The 21,773-nt window shown below is 46.2% G+C and overlaps 1 protein-coding gene across 1 annotated transcript in view; it reads right to left on the bottom strand.

Annotated features, from left to right (window-relative positions):
- Positions 1–1,897, bottom strand: part of LOC116522038 (myosin-6-like) — a 69,840-nt gene extending 67,943 nt beyond the window's left edge. The window contains exon 1 of the mRNA XM_032236623.1: positions 1,697–1,897. Within this exon, the coding sequence (XP_032092514.1) occupies positions 1,697–1,897 (201 nt within the window). The remainder of the gene's footprint in view (positions 1–1,696) is intronic.
- Positions 1,898–21,773: the final 19,876 nt, after the last annotated feature.

Here is a 21,773-nt window from a genome sequence, read left to right on the forward strand (position 1 = left end):
CGACAAAACCGCGGTCCACTAAAGCACGCCCGATTAAAGCGCGTCGCTGATGTCATCAGCAGCGCGACAACAGCGACCGTGGAGAAAAAAAGGTGCTTTAAAAAGCGCTTTGAAAGCAAGCTGATTCACGTTAAGGTAAGGGTTAGGTTTAGGGTTAGGGTTAGGATTAGGTTAAGGGTTAGGGTTAGGTTTAGGGTTAGGTTAAGCGTTAGGGTTAGGTTTAGGGTTAGGTTAAGGGTTAGCGTTAGGTTTAGCGTTAGGTTAAGGGTTAGGTTTAGGGTTAGGTTTAGGGTTAGGTTAAGGGTTAGGTTTAGGGTTACGTTTAGGGTTAGGTTTCAGGGGGTCAGGTTTAGGTTTAGGGATTAATTTTAGCTTTAGCGCTCACAGCGTGCTTTTTTCATCGCGCTGTGATGACGTCAGGTACGTGGTTTCGTCGAGCGTGCTTTAGTCGACCATGGTTTTGTGGTGGAACCGGCTTGGTGTTGGTGGTAGGGTCATGTGACTGGTGGGTGTGGCCAAAAATGCTTTAAAAAGCGGGGAAAGCTTCTGACAATCGCACAGCTCACAGTGAGATCCTCGAAAGCAGTGGTGGGCTACGACCAGTACACCCTGATACAGGTGTACTGGTGCCTGCTGGGAGTACCAGGTACTGTTCCAGTACAGTGCCCCAGACAGCCCACCTGCCTGCCCATTCTCCTTACCTGTATTTGACCCAACCGGGCCATTTGCGCACACACACGGAGTGTACGGTGCCTGCGCGATGCTCCGCTGAGCAGCTGGAGCGTCACAGGTGGTGGGTATGTATGCGCCTGCTGTGGGTGTGGCCCCGTTGCTGCATACCGGTTGCAACGTGATCTGGGTACCCACCACTGCTCGGAAGTGTTTTTTTTTACTACCGGTTCGCAGAACCAAGGACCATTGTCCATACCGGTTCAGTCGAACCGGGCCGAACCGGGAGGATTTCACCCCTGCTTGGCAGACAGGATGAAGAGCTGCAGATGAGCCAGTGATCAGATAAGAGACATCTCAGCCCACGGAAGGAAAAGGGGAGTGGGAAGCATCCTTAGTTTTCTGGAAAGTAACACAATAACAGAGTTGGAAGGGACCTTAATCCAACCCCCCTGCTCATCTCAACCACGTTTCCTCCATTGCCACCTTCCTTCTGGAACTCGTTGTTTCCACGAATTCTCCCCAGCTGTCAGGCGTGCAGCTATATGCCTTTTGGATCATTGGCCTGCCACATTTTCTATTATTCTACTATGCCTTTTTCTATTGTGGGAAAATGGGAGGGGGGATTGTACGGAGTTAGATGCTATGTAGCCATAACAACATTCTTTCTAGAAAACCAAGGTCATCCTTTGTCACTGTACCTCTGCACTTGACTGGAACTGGTTAGGTGGAAGCTTCCAGCATGGCAGTGGAAGATTGGACCATGTGATGGACTTGTGGGTGTGGGGGCAAGATCTTGAACTTTCAACTGGGTGGGGAAAACCAGGAAGCTTTCAGATTCCGGTTTTCCCAGAGGTGCCAACATGGCTCTCTTCACCAATTGGAACTTTGAGCAATACTTTGTCTCTGATTTAATTTGGGATGCTGTTTGGAACCCGGACACCAGCCTTCCTCGGTCACCATCTCAACCCTCTCCCCTCCGTGGCTACCTTCCATCTGGAACCCAGCTTTGTCCACGCCCACCCACCTTGCCGCTGTCCGTCTGCACGGTTGCCATGCCCCCTTCCCGGCTGGTGACTTTGCCCTTGACAAATTCCTCTTTCTCGTCGGGCACGAAACACTCGTTCCGGCTGTCGAAGGGCCGAGTCTGGGCTTCGAGACGTTCCTTGTCCGACTTGCGCAGGTAAGGAGCCGCTGCCCCGAATTCGGCCATGACGGCATCACCCATTCTGCGCGGCAGGAGAGAAGGAAGTGGGGAGTGGAAAGGAGACAAGAGAAGGAGATTTAAGACGAGGGGACGCCCGTACAGACAACCTGGCTAAAATGTGAAGCAACTTTAGACCAGGGATGGATAGTATTTTTGTCATTGCGTGCCGAAAATGTGCACGGCCACACCCATAATGCAATGCGTCCACGACAGCCCCCGCCCTGTGTCCCCCGGCTGCACATGCACAGGTGACCCCTCCCCCTGCCCCACACATGTGCACACGACCTCCACGCTTTGCTGCCACCCCGTGCATGCACCCTGTTAGGAATATAATCTAACAGTTGGGTTGGCAATATATAAATCATGTAACAATGTTGGCCTGTTTCTTTAAATCATACTGTAAAATGTGATTGGTTGCTGTTTTCCTCAATCGGCCATAAGAGGGAGCCAGAACGACTGTTAGCTCTCTCTTTGTTCGTTGGATGCTGAGCTGATCTGAGTGCCGTGAGCTATTGAAAGTTTTGCAGGCTGCCCCCATTGATCCTCTCCTATCCCCTTCTCTCCCTCAGCCTTGCCCCACAGAGGCCTCTCTTATTCTCTTCTCTCCCTTTCAGGTGGGGAGGGGAAGTAGAATGTCTAACTCCTTAGCATCAGAGTGTTTTTCAGGTGGGGAGGGGGAGTAGAATGTCTAAACTCCCAGCCCGCAGGCCGGATGAATCACACGCTGGCCACACGCTTGCCACGCCCAAGTGGCAGTTGGAACAGAGTTCTTTTCAGGTGGGGAGGGGGAGTAGAACATTTTAGATTCAGAGTGCATTAATAATAATATAAAATACTAATAATCTGATGGTCATTTTAAAAAATCCTTTGTTAGGAAGCACCTCGAAGCCAAGAGGAACATATGTGCCAAATTTCAAGTTCGTAGGCTTTACAGTTCTGGAAAATGGGGGTTGAGTTGTCCCTATCATCTTTCCCGGCTTCATAAATACGCAATTCATCCCTCGGCGAATTTAACGTTTTAATTTTATCAATAGGTTTTTGAAGGAGAGCAATTTTTTTTAATCAATTTCATATATACATTCACAATTATATAATCTCATAACTTATTAATAATATGTATTTATAACAATTTTCCCCTAATGTTGACAATATACTTGAAGATTGCTTTTTTAACATCCCATAGATCCATCTTATCTTACAACGGTCCTACTACTTCTTCCTTCCCTCCCTCCTTCCCCTTCCCTCCTTCTCTCCTTCCTTCCCTCCCTCCTTCCTTCCCTCCTTTCTTTTCTCCTTCTCTCCTTCCTTTCCTCCTTCCTTCCCCCCTTCCTTCTCTCCTACATTCCCTCCTTCCTTCCCTCCTTTCTTCTCTCCTTCTCTCCTTCCTTCCCTCCTTTCTTCTCTCCTTCAGGAGAGCAATTATTATTCTTTCTCAAATTGTATAGAAATCTCCACTGCTCGCGATAGCCGTTATTAATTTAACTGCCAAACGATAAAAATCAAAACAATTGGCGCCTTGTCAGGTAATTTAACACACACCGCCTCAAATATATATATATATATATATATATATATATATATATATATATATATATATATATATATATATATATATATATATATATATATATATAAAATCATGCCAATTGGAGAGCCGAATTTAGATCTAGGCCTCGCTTCTTTGACTATATTCCCCCAGAAAAGCATCGCTTTTTCATTTTACCCACCATTTCTGTGAGGGGGGAAAAAATGTAATCCTTTCTCTTGACGCCCCTCCAGCGTTTTCAAAAAAAATAATTGCGAGATGTTTGTGCTCTCTTATTGGAGGGAAATGCCAACTCTGCGGGAGCGCCAGAGAAATGCTCGCACAAAAGCTGATTAAAGTGCCCCCAGATGTTCAAATATTTGCCTTTTTGTCACTTTCATTTCCCGATGTTTGAAAGGAATGAGCTCGCCGCGGATCCGTGGGCTGGCAGATCATTGGAAAACACAGAATAACAGGGTTCGGGGGGGACATCGGAGGTCATCTAGCCCAACCCCTGCTCAAGCAGGAGACCCTGCGTAATACGTATTTTATACAAGGGTGAAAGTTACTAATTCTGTCACTGAGTTCTTCTCCCTCCTGCACGGAGTGTTTGTCCCGTGGTTAAGTCTGGGAGACAGACTATAAATTGATCGATTGATTGATTGGTGTCACCCAGCTGTCATTCATGACTAAGATGGGACTAGAACTCTCCATTTCCTGGTGTTTGGCTCAATGTCACCCTGATGGCTTTTATGCCTAAAATGGGACTAGAACTCACAGTCACCCTCCCTCCCTCTCTCTCTCTCTCTCTCTCTCTCTCTCTCTCTCTCTAGCTTTGTCTATCATCTCTCTCTGTGTCATCTGTGTGTGTGTATGTATCTTTCTCTCTGTGTTTGTAGCTCTCTCCCTCTCTCTGTCATCTCTCTCTCTGTGTGTAGCTCTCACTCTGTGTGTGTGTGTGTTTCTCTGTGTCTCTCTGTATCTCTCTCTCTCTGCATCTCTCTCTTTATCTTTCTCTCTGTGTGTCTCTGTCATCTCTTTCTCTCACTCTGTCTTTCTTTCTCTGTGTAACTTTTTCGCTGTCTCTCTCTCTCTCTTTACCCCTCTCTCGCTGTGTCTCTGTCATCTCTGTCATCTCTGTCTTTCTCTATCTCTGTAACTTTCTCTCTGTCTCTCTCTCTCTCTCTGTATCTGTGTCTCTCTGTGCATGTGTGTCTCTCTCTCAGCATCTCTCTCTCTGTCTCTGTCTCTCGCTCTGTCTCTCTCTGTCTGTCTCTGTCTGTCTGTCTGTCTGTCTGTCTGTCTGTCTGTCTGTCTATCTATCTATCTATCTATCTATCTATCTATCTATCTAATCTATCTATATCTGTCTCTCTGTGTGTGTCTCTCTCTCTGTATCTCTCTCTCTCACTGTGTCTCTCTGTATCTGTGTCTCTCTGTGCATGTGTGTCTCTCTCTCAGCATCTCTGTCTGTCTCTCTCTGTCTCTGTCTGTCTATCTATCTATCTATCTATCTATCTATCTATCTATCTATCTATCATCTATCTATCTATCTATCTATCTATCTATCTATCTAGTCTGTCTGTCTATCTATCTATCTATCTATCTATCTATCTATCTATCTATCTATCTATCTATCATCTATCTATCATCTAGCATCATCATCATCATCATCTATCTATATCTGTCTCTCTGTGTGTGTGTCTCTCTCTCTGTATCTCTCTCTCTCACTGTGTCTCTCTGTATCTTTCTCTGTTTCTGTATCTCTCTCTGTCTCTCTCTCTCTCTGTATCTGTGTCTCTCTCACTGTGTCTCTCTGTATCTCTCTCTGTTTCTGTATCTCTCTCTCTCTCTCTGTATCTGTGTCTCTCTGTGCATGTCTCTCTCTCTCTCAGCATCTCTCTCTCTGTCTCTCTGTCTCTGTCTCTCTGTCTCTGTCTGTCTCTGTCTCTGTCTCTGTCTCTGTCTCTCTCTCTCTCTATCATCTATCTATCTGTCTGTCTGTCTGTCTGTCTGTCTGTCTGTTTGTCTGTCTGTCATCATCATCATCTATCTATATCTCTCTGTGTGTGTCTCTCTCTCTGTATCTCTCTCTCTCACACTGTGTCTCTCTGTATCTCTCTCTCTATTTCTGTATCTCTCTCCTCTCTCTCTCTGTCATCCATCACATAGCGCTAGGGATTCAAACCACCGAACCGCCGCCCTTCCTGATCGACAAGCTCAGCATCTTCGCCGCTGAGCCACCCCGTCCCCGGAGACTTGATAAAGCCGTGCTAAGACCGTGGTTTGTGGTTCTCCTTCCCCCAACCTCTCTTGGCTTAACCCAGAAGAACGGAAGAGCCCAGAATTTCCAAAAAGAAAGTCTTACCTTGAAGAAGATTGCAGGAGAGGACAACCCAACGGCAGAATCGAGGCTGGGGAGGAAGGAAAAGAAGAGAAAAAGTGAAGGCCTCGAGGAAGGGCCGGCTCGAAGCCTCAAGGTTTCGGGCCCATGGAGGAATCGGAGGTTGACATTCCCGGCTGCTGTTGGATAAAAGCAGCTGGACGTGGATGTGACAGGGGGGTGGATAGCTGCCCTTGGAAAGCTGTGATATGGGGTGGAAGAAGGCGGGGGGCTGTTTGCAAACCTTGGATAGATAGTTTGGGGGGTGGGGGTGGGGGGAACTCCCGCTAGAGGAGAAGAAATTGGAGAGGAAAAATTCTATCCTTATTTTTTATTCTTATGATTTCGATGGAATAGCAGAATGATGGAAGGATGGAATAACGGAAGACCAGAATTGTAAGGAACCCTGGAGGCCTTCTAGCCTGACCCCCCCCCCCCCCGCTCAAGTGGGAGACCCTACCCCATTTCAGACTAATAGTGGTCCAAACTGCTTCTTAAACGCCTCCAGATTTGGAGCACCCCACAACTTCTGGGGGCAGGGAGTTCCACTGATGGATTCTTCTCACTGTTAGGGAATTTCTCTTTAGTTCTGGTTTGCTTCTCTCCTTGATGAGTTTCCCATCTGTTGTTTCTTGTTCTGCTAGCAATCTCAGTAGCTGATATTTCTTCTTCAAACTTCATCCTGTCTACAACCCCCCTCTCTCTTCTCTCTCTCTGTCTGTATCTCTCTCTCTCTCTCTGTGTGTGTGTGTCTGTGTCTCTCTGTATCTCTGTATCCCTCTCTCTCTCTCTCTCTCTCTCTCTGTATCTCTCTCTCTGTATATATATCTCTCTGTATCTCTCTCTCTCTGCCTATCTTTTTCTCTCTGTATCTCTCTCTCTGTATCTCTCTCTCTCTCTGTGTCTGTGTCTCTCTGTATTTCTGTATCTCTCTCTCTCTCTGTATCTCTCTTTCTCTCTGTGTCTCTCTGTATCTCTCTCTTTGTATCTCTCTCTCTCTCTCTCTCTCTGTCTGTGTCTCTCTGTATTTCTCTCTCTCTCTCTTTCTCTCTGTGTCTCTCTGTATCTCTCTCTTTGTATCTCTCTCTCTGTGTGTATATATATATATATATATATATATATATATATATATATATATATATATATATATATATATATATATATATATATATATATCTGTATCTCTCTCTCTCTGTCTCTTTGTCATCTCTCTCTCTCTCTCTGTATCTCTCTCTGTATCTCTCTCTCTGTGTGTGTGTGTGTATCTCTCTCTGTCTCTCTCTGTCTCTCTCTCTCTCTCTCTCTCTGTGTATCTCTCTGTGTATCTCTCTGTATCTCTCTCTGTCTCTCTCTCTCTCTCTGTATCTCTCTCTGTCTCTCTCTCTCACTCTCTCTCTCTGTATCTCTCTCTGTATCTCTCTGTATCTCTCTCTGTCTGTATCTCTCTCTCTCTGTGTGTGTGTCTGTGTCTCTCTGTATTTCTGTATCTCTCTCTCTCTCTCTCTCTCTGTATCTCTCTTTCTCTCTGTGTCTCTCTGTATCTTTGTATCTCTCTCTGTCATCTCTCTCGCTCTCTCTGTATCTCTCTTTCTCTCTGTGTCTCTCTGTGTCTCTCTCTTTGTATCTCTCTCTCTCTCTCTCTGTATCTCTCTTTCTCTCTGTGTCTCTCTGTATCTCTCTCTTTGTATCTCTCTCTGTCTCTCTGTCATCTCTCTCTCTCTCTCTGTATCTCTCTCTCTGTATATATCTCTCTCTTTATCTCTCTCTTTGTATCTCTCTCTCTGTATCTCTCTCTCTGTATCTCTCTGTCTCTCTGTCATCTCTCTCTCTCTGCCTATCTTTTTCTCTCTGTATCTCTCTCTCTGTATCTCTCTGTATCTCTCTCTGTGTGTCTCTCTGTCATCTCTCTCTCTCTCTCTGTCTCTCTCTGTATATATCTCTCTGTATATATCTCTCTGTATCTCTCTCTCTCTTTGTATCTCTCTCTCTGTATCTCTCTCTCTGCCTATCTTTTTCTCTCTGTATCTCTCTCTATATCTCTCTCTCTGTATCTCTCTCTCTATATCTCTCTCTCTGTATCTCTCCCTCTGTATCTCTCTCTCTCTCTGTATCTCTCTCTCTCTCTCTCTCTCTCTGTGTGTCTCTCCCTCTGTCTCTCTCTCCAGCTTCTGCTCATTTGTGAATTTCTTTAGCCCACCATCTTCAACTGATCGATATGGTTTCCAAGTTTCCTTCCATCCTTCTCCTGCTTCCTTACAGTTAAACCTTATTTAATCGTCTCTGCTTTCTGCTTACCTTCCCGGCTGGTGCTCCCTCTCAGCCTAACATTTCTGCTATATTTCATTTCTCTTCTGCAAAGCTTCTGTGGAAACCTCCAGGGCTGAATCACAGTGGATTCAGAATAACAGGGCTGGAAAAGGACCTTGGAGGTCTTCTAGTCCAACCCCTAGCTCAAGCACGAGACCCTATCCCATGCCAGTTGTCCAAACTCTTCTCAATTACGGCAAGATTTCTTGCTGTAGTACCTGCTACAGGTTGTGTCCTGCGCTGATTTCCTTTTACTACCTGAGTGGTTCACAACGGTGTCCACTTTAAGATGTCTGGACTTCAACTCCCAGAATTCCCCAGCTGGGGAATTCTGGGAGTTGAAGTCCAGACATCTTAAAGTGCCCAGGTTTGAGAAAAACGCATAGCCGTCTAAATATTTAATTTTCTTCTTGTTTGTGATAATTCACCTCAATTCTTCCAACTATGCTGCGACCCCCCCATCCTCATAACCCACATGTCTACCCCTCCTTTGTTATCCAGACCCATCTCCTCCATCCATGCCCGTCCTCCGAGAAGAAGTCCCCCAGAAGGCTTTCCACGCTAAGATGTCCACCACGCAAAGGTGGTAGACTTCCATCAAGTCCTTCAATGGATACAATCAATCATCTCGATTGATTGTATCATCATCTTTCGCGTCTGTTTTTCTCCCAGCCCAACTTGGTAGGGTTGTATGAAAACAGCCCCAAGATGGAACACGGGTTCAAGTTTCTAGGATTTGCTCCTTTCCCAGATCTTCCTTGGGAAAACTCAAACTGTCCCATCGAAAGGATTTCTCATACTTACCTACGCTGGAGGTATCTCGCGTTGGTGTCCCAGCAGGAACTGTGACTTCGATGGTGGCCTCCTTCCTTTATATCCCCTCTTTCCAAAATAGCATCAGCCGCCGCCCCCCGCCCCTCCAGCCTTCCCCTTCCCTTTCAGGCCAGCCCAGCTGTGAGTGACATGTTGACAAGGAAGCGGCGAGATGGTCCCACAGAAGGGCCATCTCTGACCATGAATGGTGCTGCAGATTCCCATCGGCTGGCTTTTCTCCTCCGCCTTCCTGCATCCTTTGATGCTCCGAGGGGAGAAATACATTCCAGAGGATGGGGTGAGGACACACACACACGCACACACACACACACACACACACACACAAAACTTGCAGGCCGCCGATGGTGGAGGTGGCAGCTGATAAGCGAGCAGAAGATTTCTGCTGGAGAGCCAGCACAGATGGCAAACGGAAGATTGCAAGGAGGATCGCAATAGATTTTTCACTCTTCCCCTGCATCTTCTCGGATGGCTACTGCGTACGGAAGAGTCTGGGGGCGCAAATCAAGGACTTTTTTGGGGGGGAGGGCAAAATTGATAAACAAAATAAGCAAAGTTTACGATTACCGTATTTTTTCGGAGTATAAGTCGCACCAGAGTATAAGACGCACAAAGGTTTTGAAGAGGCAAACTTTTTAAAAAAGTTTTTGCATTCCTCTCTCTCTGTGTGTCATCTCTCCCTCCCTCCCTCTCTCTCTCTCTAGCTCTCTCTCTCTCTGTATCTTTCTATTTCTGTCTGTGTGTCTCTGTGACTCTCTGTATCTCTCTCTCTGCATCTCTCTCTCTGTGTGTCTCTGTCATCTCTGTTTCTCTCTGTCTCTCTCTGTCTCTCTGTCTTTCTCTCTCTGTGTAATTTTCTCGCTGTCTCTCTCTCTCTCTCTCTGTGTATCTCTGTCATCTCTGTCTCTCTGTCTTTCTCTCTCTGTGTAATGTTCTCTCTATCTCTCTGTCTCTCTGTGTCTCTCTCTCTGTGTCTTTCTCTCTCTGTAACTTTTTCTCTCTCTGTCTCTGTCTGTCTCTCTCTGTCTCTGTCTCTCTGTATCTGTTTCTGTGTGTGTCTCTCTCTCCGCATCTCTGTCTCTGTCTCTCTCTCTCTTTATCTCTCTCTCTCTGTGTCTCTGTCATCTCTGTCTGTCTCTGTCTTTCTCTCTCTTTGTAACTTCCTCTCTGTCTCTCTCTGTCTCTATCTATCTATCTATCTATCTATCTATCTATCTATCTATCTATCTATCATCTATCATCTATCTATCTATCTATTATCTATCTATCTATCTATCTATCTATCTATCTATCTATCTATCTATCTATCTATCTATCTATCTATCTATCTATCTATCTATCTATCTATCTATCATCTATCATCTGTATCTCTGTCTCTCTCTGTGTGTCTCTCTCTGTATCTCTCTCTCTGTTTCTGTATCTCTCTCCCCTCTCTCTCTCAGTCATCCATCACACAGCGTTAAGGATTCAAACCGCCGAACCGCCGCCCTTTCTGATCGACAAGCTCAGCATCTTCGCCGCTGAGCCACCCCGTCCCCGGAGACTTGATAAAGCAGTGCTAAGACCGTGGTTTGTGGTTCTCCTTCCCCCAACCTCTCTTGGCTTAACCCAGAAGAACGGAAGAGCCCAAGGGGGGGGGCAAGAATTGTGATCGTGATAAATTTTCACTCCTCCCCTGCATCTTCTCGGATGGCTATTGCGTATGAAAGTGTCTGGGGGCTCAAATCAAGGACTTTTTTGGGGTGGGGGGGGGAGGGCAAATACACAAGAGGTGTGGACTTCAACTCCCAGAGTTCCCCAGCCTTCTTTCAAACTTCTTTGAAAGTTTGGAAGCCCACGCCTCTTGTAGTTGCCGGCTGAAGAGAATCACAGATTTGAAATGGATTCAAAAACTCGCAGGGATGAAAATTCTTGGAGTATCTGCTGAGTTGGTTAAGTGGGGTCGTTGTTATTTGTTTTAAGTTTTTTAATTTCTTTGAATCAAAATATCAAATCGAAGCGTGATCAGCGTGGCACCTGAGTTTCATACGTTCTAATACAAATAAAGCTAATTGAGTTAACCATTAAATCCTTACGTTCAATCCACTTACATAATTTATAACAATTAATAATCCTTATGTTCAATCCGCTTATATAATCGTAATGAATATATTTCTAGTCTATCATTATTCAACGATTCCCCATTTTCTCTTGCGATTGCTTTAGCTATGTGATTAAAAAAAAGACTACCCTTTTCTTGTTTCTATCGCTTATTCTAGCTTTTGATCGTGTCACCCTTTCATTTTTTTTAAAAAAGCTTTCCCTTTCTCTCTTCTCCCACTTCCAATCATGACGCCTACTTAAAAAAGAGAAAAGGGAAAGGTGTAGGGTTTCCTGCCTAGGAAGGGGGTTGGACTAGAAGACCTCCAAGGTCCCTTCCAACTCTGCTATTCTATCCTAAAGGGAGAAGAAGGCGAGAGAGAAGAATTCAGAATAACACCATCTGCAGGAAACATCCCTCTATCATCTCTTGCGAAGTGGGGAGAGGGGGGGTCAGACAGATTGACAGAGTTGGAAGGGACCTTATAGGTCATCTAGTCCAACCCCCCGCTCAAGCAGGGGACCCTACACCATTTCTGGGAGGTCTTCCAAGAAAGGCAGTGAGATAAACCCTCAAATAAATCCAATTAATAAACACAATTTAGGAACTTTAAGAAGGGTGGACTTCAACTCCCAGAATTCCCCAGCCAGCCACCTTTCTTTCAAACTTTCAAAGATGCTGGCTGGGGAATTCTGGGAGTTGAAATCCACCCCTCTTAAAAGTTCCTACATTTAAGAAACACCAAATAAGAAGGCTATTCTTTCCCTTTGTTGGTAAGAGGCTGGACTTTTTTAGAGACAGAACAGAGTGGGCGGTAGGTAATTATAGTTTTAATTGTCTTCTCATTCTCCTTGGGGCCCCCCGGGAGAAGATCAGATATTGTTGTCGGTAAACATGAGCTTACAACCTGATGCCTGGATTTAGAATTCATTTCTTTATTGGCTTTTTTGGGGGAAAAAATCTTTTGTTTTGTTTAAAGATCCCCCTTGGTAGGCAAAGGCAGAGATCCCGGGATGTCCAACGGCGTGTTTGTGTCAAAAAAGTCAAAATGGTGGCAAGGAAGGAGGGAATGTAGGAGAGAAGGAAGGGGGGAATGTAGGAGAGAAGGAAGGGGAAAAGGAAGAAGAGAAGAAAGGAGGGAAGGAAGGAAAGAGAAAAGAAAGGAGGGAAGGAGAGAAGGAGGGAAGGGGGAAGGAGGGAGGGAAGGAAGGAGGGAAGGAAGGAGAGCAGGAGAGAAGAAACGAGGGAAGGAAAGAGGGAGGGAGGGAAGAAGAAGTAGGACCGTTGTAAGATAAGATGGATCTATGGGATGGTAAGAAAGCAATCTTCAAGTATATTGTCAATTGTAGGGAAAAAATTGTTATAAATACATATTATTAATAACAGTTATGAGATCATATAATTGTGAATGTATATATGAAATTGATAAAAAAAATTTTTTTAAAAAGTATGACAATTTACACCACCTTTTTTAAAAAAAACATGCCTCTGAGGATATGTGGAGTAAATCTAAATACTACCTCTACTATTTACTACTACTAGTAACTACTACCACTTACTACTAGTAAAAACTACTTACTACTAGTAACCATTACAACTTACTAGTAGTAGTAACTACTACAACTTACTGCTAGTAACAACTATTACCACTTACTACTAGTAGTAACTATTACTTCCTTCTTCTTCCTTCTTCTTCTTCTTCTTCTTCTTCTTCTTCTTCTTCTTCTTCTTCTTCTTCTTCTTCTGCTGCTGCTGCTGCTGCTGCTGCTGCTGCTGCTACTACTACTACTACTACTAGATTTTTCACTCAAGAGTGGAATTTCCTTAGGCACCTTTCTCTTCTACTGATTTAGTCAAGAGTAGGTGTGGTTTGGCCCTCATAAAAGGGGATGTTTTTTGGAGTGGGGCCTTAGGACGTGGGGGGGTTATGCATTTTTCCACCTGCAAGTTTTTCAATCCCCCCCACAAAAAAACAAGGTGCCAGTGAGAAACTTAGGGCAGGTTGTAGTCAACCAGATGACCTCACCCTAATGTCCATCTTTGACCTTTGGGTTGGCTGTAGTTAATCAGTTGGTCTCACTCCCTTTCTCTGTCTTTGACCTTGGGGTTGGCTGTGGTCAACCAGTGGCCCTTACCCTCTTCCTAAGACTGATCTTAGGGCTGGCTGTGGTCTCACTTTCTTCCGCATCTCCGATCTTGAGATTGGCTGGGGTCAACCAGTTGGCTTCACCTTCTTCCTATCTTCGAGCTTGGGGCTGGCTGTGGTCAACCAGTTGACCTTACCTTCTTCCCCATCTTTGACCTTGGGATCAGCTGTGATCAACCAGTTGGCTTCACCCTATTCTCCATCTTTGACCTTGGAGCTGGTTATGGTCAACCAGTTGACCCCACTCTCTTCCCCACCTCTGACCTTGGGTCTGGCTGCGGTCAATCAGATGACATCTCCCTCTTCCCCATCTTTGATCTTGAAGTTGGCCATGGTCAACCGGTTGACTTCACTCTCTTCCCCACCTCCAACCTTGAGACTGATTGTGGCCCACCAGATGTCATCTCCCATTCCCTATCTTTGACCTTAGGGAGATAGGGAAAGGGAGATGACATCTGGTGGACCACAGCCTGAAGGATGGGGCCAACTGGGGTCAACCAGTTGTCTTGACCTTCTTCCCTGTCTCCAGATTTGCCGTTGGCTGAGGTCAACCGGTAGGCCTTACTACTGACCTTGGACAGCTCGGCAGGTTGCAAAAAAGCGATGCTACGCAGGTTGTTTGAGGGGAGAGGGTCTCGCCAGGGCAGGCTGAGCTAGTAACGGGGAGCTGGAATTAGCTTGGCCTTGAAACCCTGCACCTCACCTCCTGTGGTCTTTGGATCTGGGGCTGATGCTCAGCTGCTCTTGTCCCACCAAGGGTGGAATGGAGAACGAGACAGGTGTCGGGAGCTGGGATGAGCCCAAGGGTGGAATTATAATGGCGGTTGGGCCGGACAAAAGTTTTGGCAACGTTGAGAGATTAACACCTCCTTTGTTTGTCACACCAGGCCGATCCTTTCCGCCAACATTCTCCCTTCTGGGGTAGGGATAACTTGGACGAAAAAACAGGCGGATCGGTGGAGAAAACGAGATGCTGCGGGGTTTTTTTTGGGAGAAAACTCACACGGCAACAGCATTTCCCAGGTCGCCGTGAGTCTAGAGGATGTCAGCTTCCTTTGTGCAAAATGGACAAGCTTCTAGCCCTCACTATGGAGGAGATCCACGTTTAAGTAGGTGAGTGGAATTCACATCCCAGGGCTCAAATTTAAGTTTGTTCGGTTAGGATTGTTGGAATTATTACTGTTGTTGTTATTGTTGTTGTTGTTGTTGTTATTGTTGTTATGTCTCGCATTGTTCCGCCTGTCACGTCCTTCACAAATCTGGTCGGTGACAACGGGGTTGTGCAGAGATGTGTTTCACATAATTTTTCCACCAGTTCGCCGCACCGAAAACATGAGCTCATGTGCACGCACCTTCGCTTCGCTTGTGTGTGCGTTTTCTTTGCATGCGTGTGGCCTTCTGTGCATGCGGTTTGCTCACAAAGGGCTTGCACGCATGGACGCAGCTTGGAAAATGTGGCTAAATAGGACGGCATAGCGCCGGGGCGGGTGAGCTGGCCCACTCGCAGATTGCCCCGACCGGTTCAACCGAACCGGTCGGAACCGGCTGAATACCACGACTGGGGCTGTGTAAAGGCAGAATAGAAGGGAATGGCACAGCGAGGTCAACAGCGAATATGTTAGTCCAAGGAAGGAGAGCAGAAGAGCTGTGTTTGTGGTCGTTGTGTGTTCTTGCTTGCGGTTGCCGTCAAAACTAAGGGAAAAGAAATTGCAAATGTTTGCTACCCAGAATTAAAAACATAAATAATCCCCATGCTGGCTGGGGAATTCTGGGAGTTCAAGTCCACCTATCTTAAGGTTGCCAAGATGGAGAAATACTTGTAGAAGCGATTAAAGGCCCCGATGCACAAATGTTTATGGACTCTGGTCCATAAAAGGGGGAGGAAAAAGCTCTCCTTAAGTCAGGAGAACATGGGCAATAGCTTTAGGTCAAGACCCATGATTGATGGTTCCAATGTTCTCCTGCGTCATGCTCTCAAATGTGTTGCTGGGTTGTGGATTGTTGGCTGGGCCAATATGTGGCCCTTCTGAACCATCAGAATAATCTTCTCAAACAAGAAGTCTAGATGTTCTCCAAAGGTGCTCCTAGATTCCTCACCTGAGAACTATCTTCTCAAACCAGTAAGATAAAGTCTAGATGGCCTTCAAACGTGTTCCTAAATTCCTCACATCACAACGATCTTCTCAAACGAGAAGGATAAAGTTTAGATGTTCTCCATATGTTTTCCAAAATTCCTCACCTGAGAACTATCTTCTCAAACCAGAGAGATAAAGTCTAGATGGGCTTCAAATGCACTCCTACATGCCTCTTATAAGAACTATCTTCTCAAAACAGTAGGATAAAGTCTAGATGGCCTTCAAACGTGTTCCTAAATTCCTCACATCACAACGATCTTCTCAAACAAGAAAGATAAAGTTTAGATGTTCTCCATATGTTTTCCTAAATTCCTCACCGGAGAACTATCTTCTCAAACCAGTAGGATAAAGTCTAGATGACCTTCAAATGCACTCCTACATGTCTCTCATAAGAACGATCTTCTCAAACCAGTAGGATAAAGTCTAGATGGCTTTCAAACGTGTTCCTAAATTCCTCACATCACAACAATCTTCTCAAACAAGAAGGATAAAGTTTAGATGTTCTCCATATGTTTTCCTAAATTCCTCACCTGAGAACTATCTTCTCAAACCAGAAAGATAAAGTCTAGATGGGCTTCAAATGTGCGTCTAAAATCCTCACATCAGAACTCTCTTCTCAAACAAGAAAGGCAACATCTAGATGTTCTCCTAGCATGCTCTTCAAACCCTCAACCAATGGCAGTGGATGATGGAAGTTGTGATGGAAGAGGCTGGTGGCTGGTCCCACAAAAAAGGAGTTCAGGACTGAGATATTTCACCTCAGGTTCTTGTTTAGGGAATCCTCCTTGAGACAGAAGATCAGAATATCAGAGTTGGAAGGGACCTTGGAGGCCTTCTAGTCCAACTCCCTGCTCAAGCAAGAGATCCTATAGCATTCCAATGTGGCTATCCAGTCTCTTCTTCAAAGCCTCCAGAGATGGAGCACCCACAACCTCTGGAGGCAAGTTGTTCCATTGGTTGATTGTTCTCACAATCAAAATTTCTCCTTAATTCCAGATTGCTTCTCTCCTTGATTAGTTTGCATCCATCGCTTCTTGTCTTAACTTCAGGAGCTTTGGAGAATTGCTTGACTCCCTCTTCTTTGGGGCAGCCCTTCAAATATTGGAGGATTGTTATCATGTCTCCCCTAGTCCTTCTTTTCATTAAACTAGACATACCCAATTTCTGCTTCATGTTTTAGCCTCCAGTCCCCTAATCTTCTTTGTTGCTCTTCTCTGCACTCTTTCCCAGAGTCTCAACATCTTTTTTATAATACGGTGACCCAAAGTGGACACAGTCTTATGACACGAAAACAAGAGCATCTCTGAACATGGGTTAAATTGACTTCTATACCTTACAAAGGTGTCCACAGATCCTGGTTGAACAACTCAAGTTGGGCGTCCACCAATAATAATCAACCCATGAAGATTGTCAACCCATCAAGCAAATCATCAGCCAGTGGAACAGAAGTTGCCTTCAGAAGTTATGGGAGCTTCATCCCTGGAAGCTTTCAAGAAGAGGCTGGATTGCCACCTGTCAGAAATGGTATAAGGTCTCCTGCTTGGGCAGGAGAGTTGGCCTAGAAGACCTCCAAGGTCTTTTCTAAATCTGATAGTCTGATATTCAAGGAGGATTCCCTAAGCAAGAAATGAGATGGAATATCTGTCCTGGATTCCATTTTTTTGGGACCAGCCATCACAACTTCCATCATCCACAGCCATTGGTTGAGGGTTTGAAGAGCATGTTTGGAAACATCTAGACTTCATCCTTCTTATTTGAGAAGAGTTCTGATGGGAGGAATTTAGGAACATGGTTGAAGAACATCTAGACTTTGCTCTCCTTGAGAAAATAGTTCTCATGTGAGGAATTGAGGAGCACATTTGAAGAACATCTAGTCTTTGTCTTTGAGGAGCGCTCTGATGTGATGATTTTAAGAACACATTTGAAGAACATCTAGACGTTGTCCTTCTTGAGAAGATAAGTTCTCGTGTGAGGAATTGAGGAGTATGTCTGAAGAACATCTAGTCTTCATCTTTCTTGTTTGAGAAGAGAGTTCTGATGTGAGGATTTTAGGAACTTGGTTGAAGAACATCTAAACTTTGTCCTTCTTGAGAAGATAGTCCTCATGTGAGCAATTGAGGAGCAGGTCTGAAGAACATCTAGTCTTCGTCTTTCTTGTTTGAGAAGAGTTCTGATGTGAGGATTTTAGGAACACAGTTGAAGAACATCTAGACGTTGTCCTTCTTGAGAAGATAAGTTCTGATGTGAGGATTTTAGGAACACGTTTGAAGAACCTCTAGACATTGTCCTTCTTGAGAAGACAGTTCCCATGTGAGGAATTGAGGAGCACATTTGAAGAACATCTAGTCTTCAGGGAAGCCTCCTGAAGCCTCCAGAGAGCAAAAAACCACCCAATGCGCAAACCGGACGTTGGAAAATGGACCGTTTCCGGCCTCCAGAGGGCCTCCAGGCGGGGGGGAGGCTGTTTTCGCGCTCCCCAAGCTTCTAGAAGCTTCTGGAGCCTGGGGAGAGCGAAAAACGGGCCTTCTGGTCCAACAAAAATTAACAAACGGGCTGTTTCCGGCCTTCTGGGGGTCTTTGGGGTTGGGTAGGAAAGGCCTTTGTCGCCCTTCCCAGGCTCCTAGAAAGAGTCGGGAGCCTGGGGAGAGCAAAAAATGGGTCCATTGTGCCATCACGTGTCAAAAGCGGTGTGTGTGACGTGGGCATGCGCGAGGGGAGGGCGCATAGAATTATGAGTGTGGGAATGAGCATGCACGACACACACACCCCTGCGCTCCCCCCCGCTTTTGGCACGCGATGTCAACAATGTCAGCCATCCCTAGTATCGGGTCTCCTGCTCGAGCAGGGGGTTGGACTAGATGACCTCCAAGGTCCCTTCCCACTTTTGTTATTATTCCCATTCTCAATTTCTCCGACACGGGGAGGGCAGCCGCCGCTTGGCCGAGCTGTAAAATTCCTCGGGGCTATGTTAGAGTTAGAGTTTATTTCATTTGTATGCCGCCCTTTTCCCTAAGGGGACTCAGGGCGGCTCACAACTTAAAGAAGGGAAAGGGGGATACAGACAGTTTAACAACAACACAAAACAATACATAGTTAAAAAGCGCAACAATCATACCATTCGAAAGGGGGCGACGAATCTTTAGCCCCAGGCCTGTCGGAACAGCCAGGTTTTAAGGGCTTTGCGGAAGGCCTGGAGGGTGGTGAGGGTACGAATCTCCACGGGGAGTTCGTTCCAGAGGGTCGGAGCAGCCACAGAGAAGGCTCTCCTCCGGGTAGTCGCCAGTCGACACTGGCCGGCGGATGGAATTCGGAGGAGATTGTAGATTGTAGATTGTAGATAAATTTATTTATAGGCCGCCCTTTTCCCTGAGGGGACTCAGGGCGGCTTACAACGTATAGGGAAGGGAGTACACACAATGACATATAATAACAATACGTAATTAAAAATAGAGGCAACATTCATTCATCATTCGGGTGGGGACGGATTATAATCTTTAACCCCAGGCCTGACGGGATAGCCAGATCTTGAGGGCTGTGCGGAAGGTCTGGAGGGTGGTGAGGGTACGAATCTCCACGGGGAGATCGTTCCAAAGGGTCGGAGCTACTACTGAAAAGGCTCTCCTCCGCGTAGTTGCCAGTCGACACTGACTGGCGGATGGAACTCGGAGCCTAGTCTGTGGGATCTGATTGGTCTAGTGGAGGTAATATGTCTGTGATCTTCGGATGGGTTCGAGGAACGGGGTGGCGGGGTGGGGTGGGGGTGGGGGGGTGAGGGCTGGAGCGGACAACCCCTCCCTCTCCCTTCCCCCCCCAAATCTGGAATGTGAGAATGTGACATTCTGTCGGCTCTGGGAAATATCAGTCTTGACGCTCAGCTGCTGCTGACAGCTCGCCACTTTTGGCTGTCTTCCTGGAATCTCTTCCTTTCTATATCGAGACAAAGGGAATTAAGGAATAGCTGGAGCAGTGGGTGGCGGTGGGGGTGGTGTGTGTGGGGGGGTGGGGGGGTGGCAATTAAGGATCTGGCAGCTGGGGGTCTTTTGTTCGGGCTGAAACTGGCCGGGTAGGAGATACTGGTAGGTTGAGGGGTGGGGGAATAAAGAAATTGGCTCAGTTCCCCGAACATAAAATCCACTTAGTCGTTATAAAGTGGATATTGAAACAACTGTTATCCAGAAAGAGGCGAGACATTCCGGTGGGTTCGGGGGGGGAGAAATGTGTGTGTGTGTGTGTGTGTGGACGATGTGCGCATATGTGTGTGTGTAAATGAGCCTGCGCAACCTGTCTAACAGAATCGCAGAATCTTCTCAAACCAGTAGGATAAAATCTAGATGACCTTCAAACGTGTTCCTAAATTCCTCACATCACAACGATCTTCTCAAATGAGAAGGATAAAGTTTAGATGTTCTCCATATGTTTTCCCAAATTCCTCACCGGAGAACTATCTTCTCAAACCAGTAGGATAAAGTCTAGATGGCCTTCAAACGTCTTCCTAAATTCCTCACATCACAATGATCTTCTCAAACGAGAAGGATAAAGTTTAGATGTTCTCCATATGTTTTCCTAAATTCCTCACATCAGAACTATCTTCTCAAACCAGAAGGATAAAGTCTAGATGGGCTTCAAAATGTGTGTCTAAAATCCTCCCATCAGAACTCTCTTCTCCAACAAGAAAGGCAACATCTAGATGTTCTCCTAGCATGCTCTTCAAACCCTCAACCAATGGCAGTGGATGATGGAAGTTGTGATGGAAGAGGCTGGTGGCTGGTCCCACAAAAAAAGGAGTTCAGGACTGGAGATATTTCACCTCAGGTTCTTGCTTAGGGAAGCCTCCTTGAGAAAGAAGATCAGAATATCAGAGTTGGAAGGGACCTTGGAGGTCTTCCAGTCCAACCCTCTGCTCAAGCAGGAGACTCTAGTCTAAGCACCATTTCAGCCGAAGGATTGTCTGATCTCCTTTTTAAAAGCTCCCTGTTGGAGCACCAACAACTTCCTTCTGGAGGCAGGCAGTTCCACTGATGAATTGTTCTCACTGTCGGGAAATTTCTCCTTGGTTCTAGTTTGCCTCTCTCCTTGATGAGTTCCCATCCATTGCTTCTTGTTCTGCTTGTATCTCAGTAGCTGATATTTCTTCTTTAAATCTCTTTCTCTCTCTCTTTCTCTCCCCCTCTCTCATTCTTTCCCTCTTGTTCTTCCTTGATCTCATTGACAAGAAATTTTCTCCTTAATTCCAAGTTGCTTCTCTCAATGAATTTCCATCCGTTGCTCCTTCAGTTCAGTTCAGTTTCAGTTTATTAAATTTATATGCCGCCCTTTTCCCCCGAAGGGGACTCAGGGCGGCTCACAACTCGAACCGGGGAGGGGGATACAGACAAAAGATTTAAAAACAACAACATAACAATATATAATTTAAAACTCACAACAGTCATACCATTCGAGACGGGTGCAACAGCTCTTTAGCCCCAGGCCTGTCGGAACAACCAGGTTTTGAGGGCTTCGCGGAAGGCCTAGAGGGTGGTGAGGGTTCGACTCTCCATGGGGAGTTCGTTCCAGAGGGTCAGAGCAGCCACAGAGAAGGCTCTCCTCCGGGTAGTTGCCAGTCGACACTGGCCGGCGGATGGGATTCGGAGGAGGCCTAATCTGTGGGATCTAATCGGTCTAGTGGAGGTGATTGGCAGCAGGCGGTCTCTCAAGTACCCAGGTCCAATACCATGAAGGGCTTTATAAGTAACGACTAGCGCCTTGAAGCGTATCCGGAGACCAATAGGCAGCCAGTGCAGCTCGCGGAGGATAGGTGTTACGTGGGTGAACTGAGGTGCACCCACGATCGCTCGCGTGGCTGCATTCTGGACAAGCTGAAGTCTCCGAATGCTCTTCAAGGGCTGCCCCATGTAGAGCACGTTGCAGTAGTCCAGTCTAGAGGTCACAAGGGCACGAGTGACTGTTCTCCTGCCTTCAGGTGCTTAGGAGGAAAGATATGCAATAGAAACCAAGTCATTTTGATTCGAATCCTTATGCTAGAGGGGTCCACGTCTCCAACTCCGAATTAAGACCACGGAGAGAAGGGTTAGTAGAGGGATCGGCAAACTTAAACACTCAAAGAGCTATTTGGACCCGTTTCCCACAGAAAAGAAAACACCAGGAATTACAAAGGTCCTAACCGGAAGCCCCCTGTTCAATTGTGGAACCGACCGGAAGTTCGGTTCCCCCACCATAGAGTCTCCTCCTAGCGCGGCGTCCTTTTTCCTCTGCCTGTCATAACCGAAAGCCCTATCAATTGCGGAGACCACTGGAAAACCTTCCCCTTGTCATAGAGTCTTCTCCTGGCGCACTGTGCTTCTCTCCCCCTCCCCCACCGGAAGCTCCTCTCAAAAAGCCGTAGAGCCAGCGCTGTCCGAAGATGTCTCCGTCGGTCATGTGGCCGGCATGACTCAACGCCTTCGAAGGCGCACGGAACGCTGTTTCCCTTCCCGCCAAAAGTGGTTCCTAT

This window comes from Thamnophis elegans, chromosome Z (genome assembly GCF_009769535.1).
Source record: "Thamnophis elegans isolate rThaEle1 chromosome Z, rThaEle1.pri, whole genome shotgun sequence".
Lineage (NCBI taxonomy): Eukaryota > Metazoa > Chordata > Lepidosauria > Squamata > Colubridae > Thamnophis > Thamnophis elegans.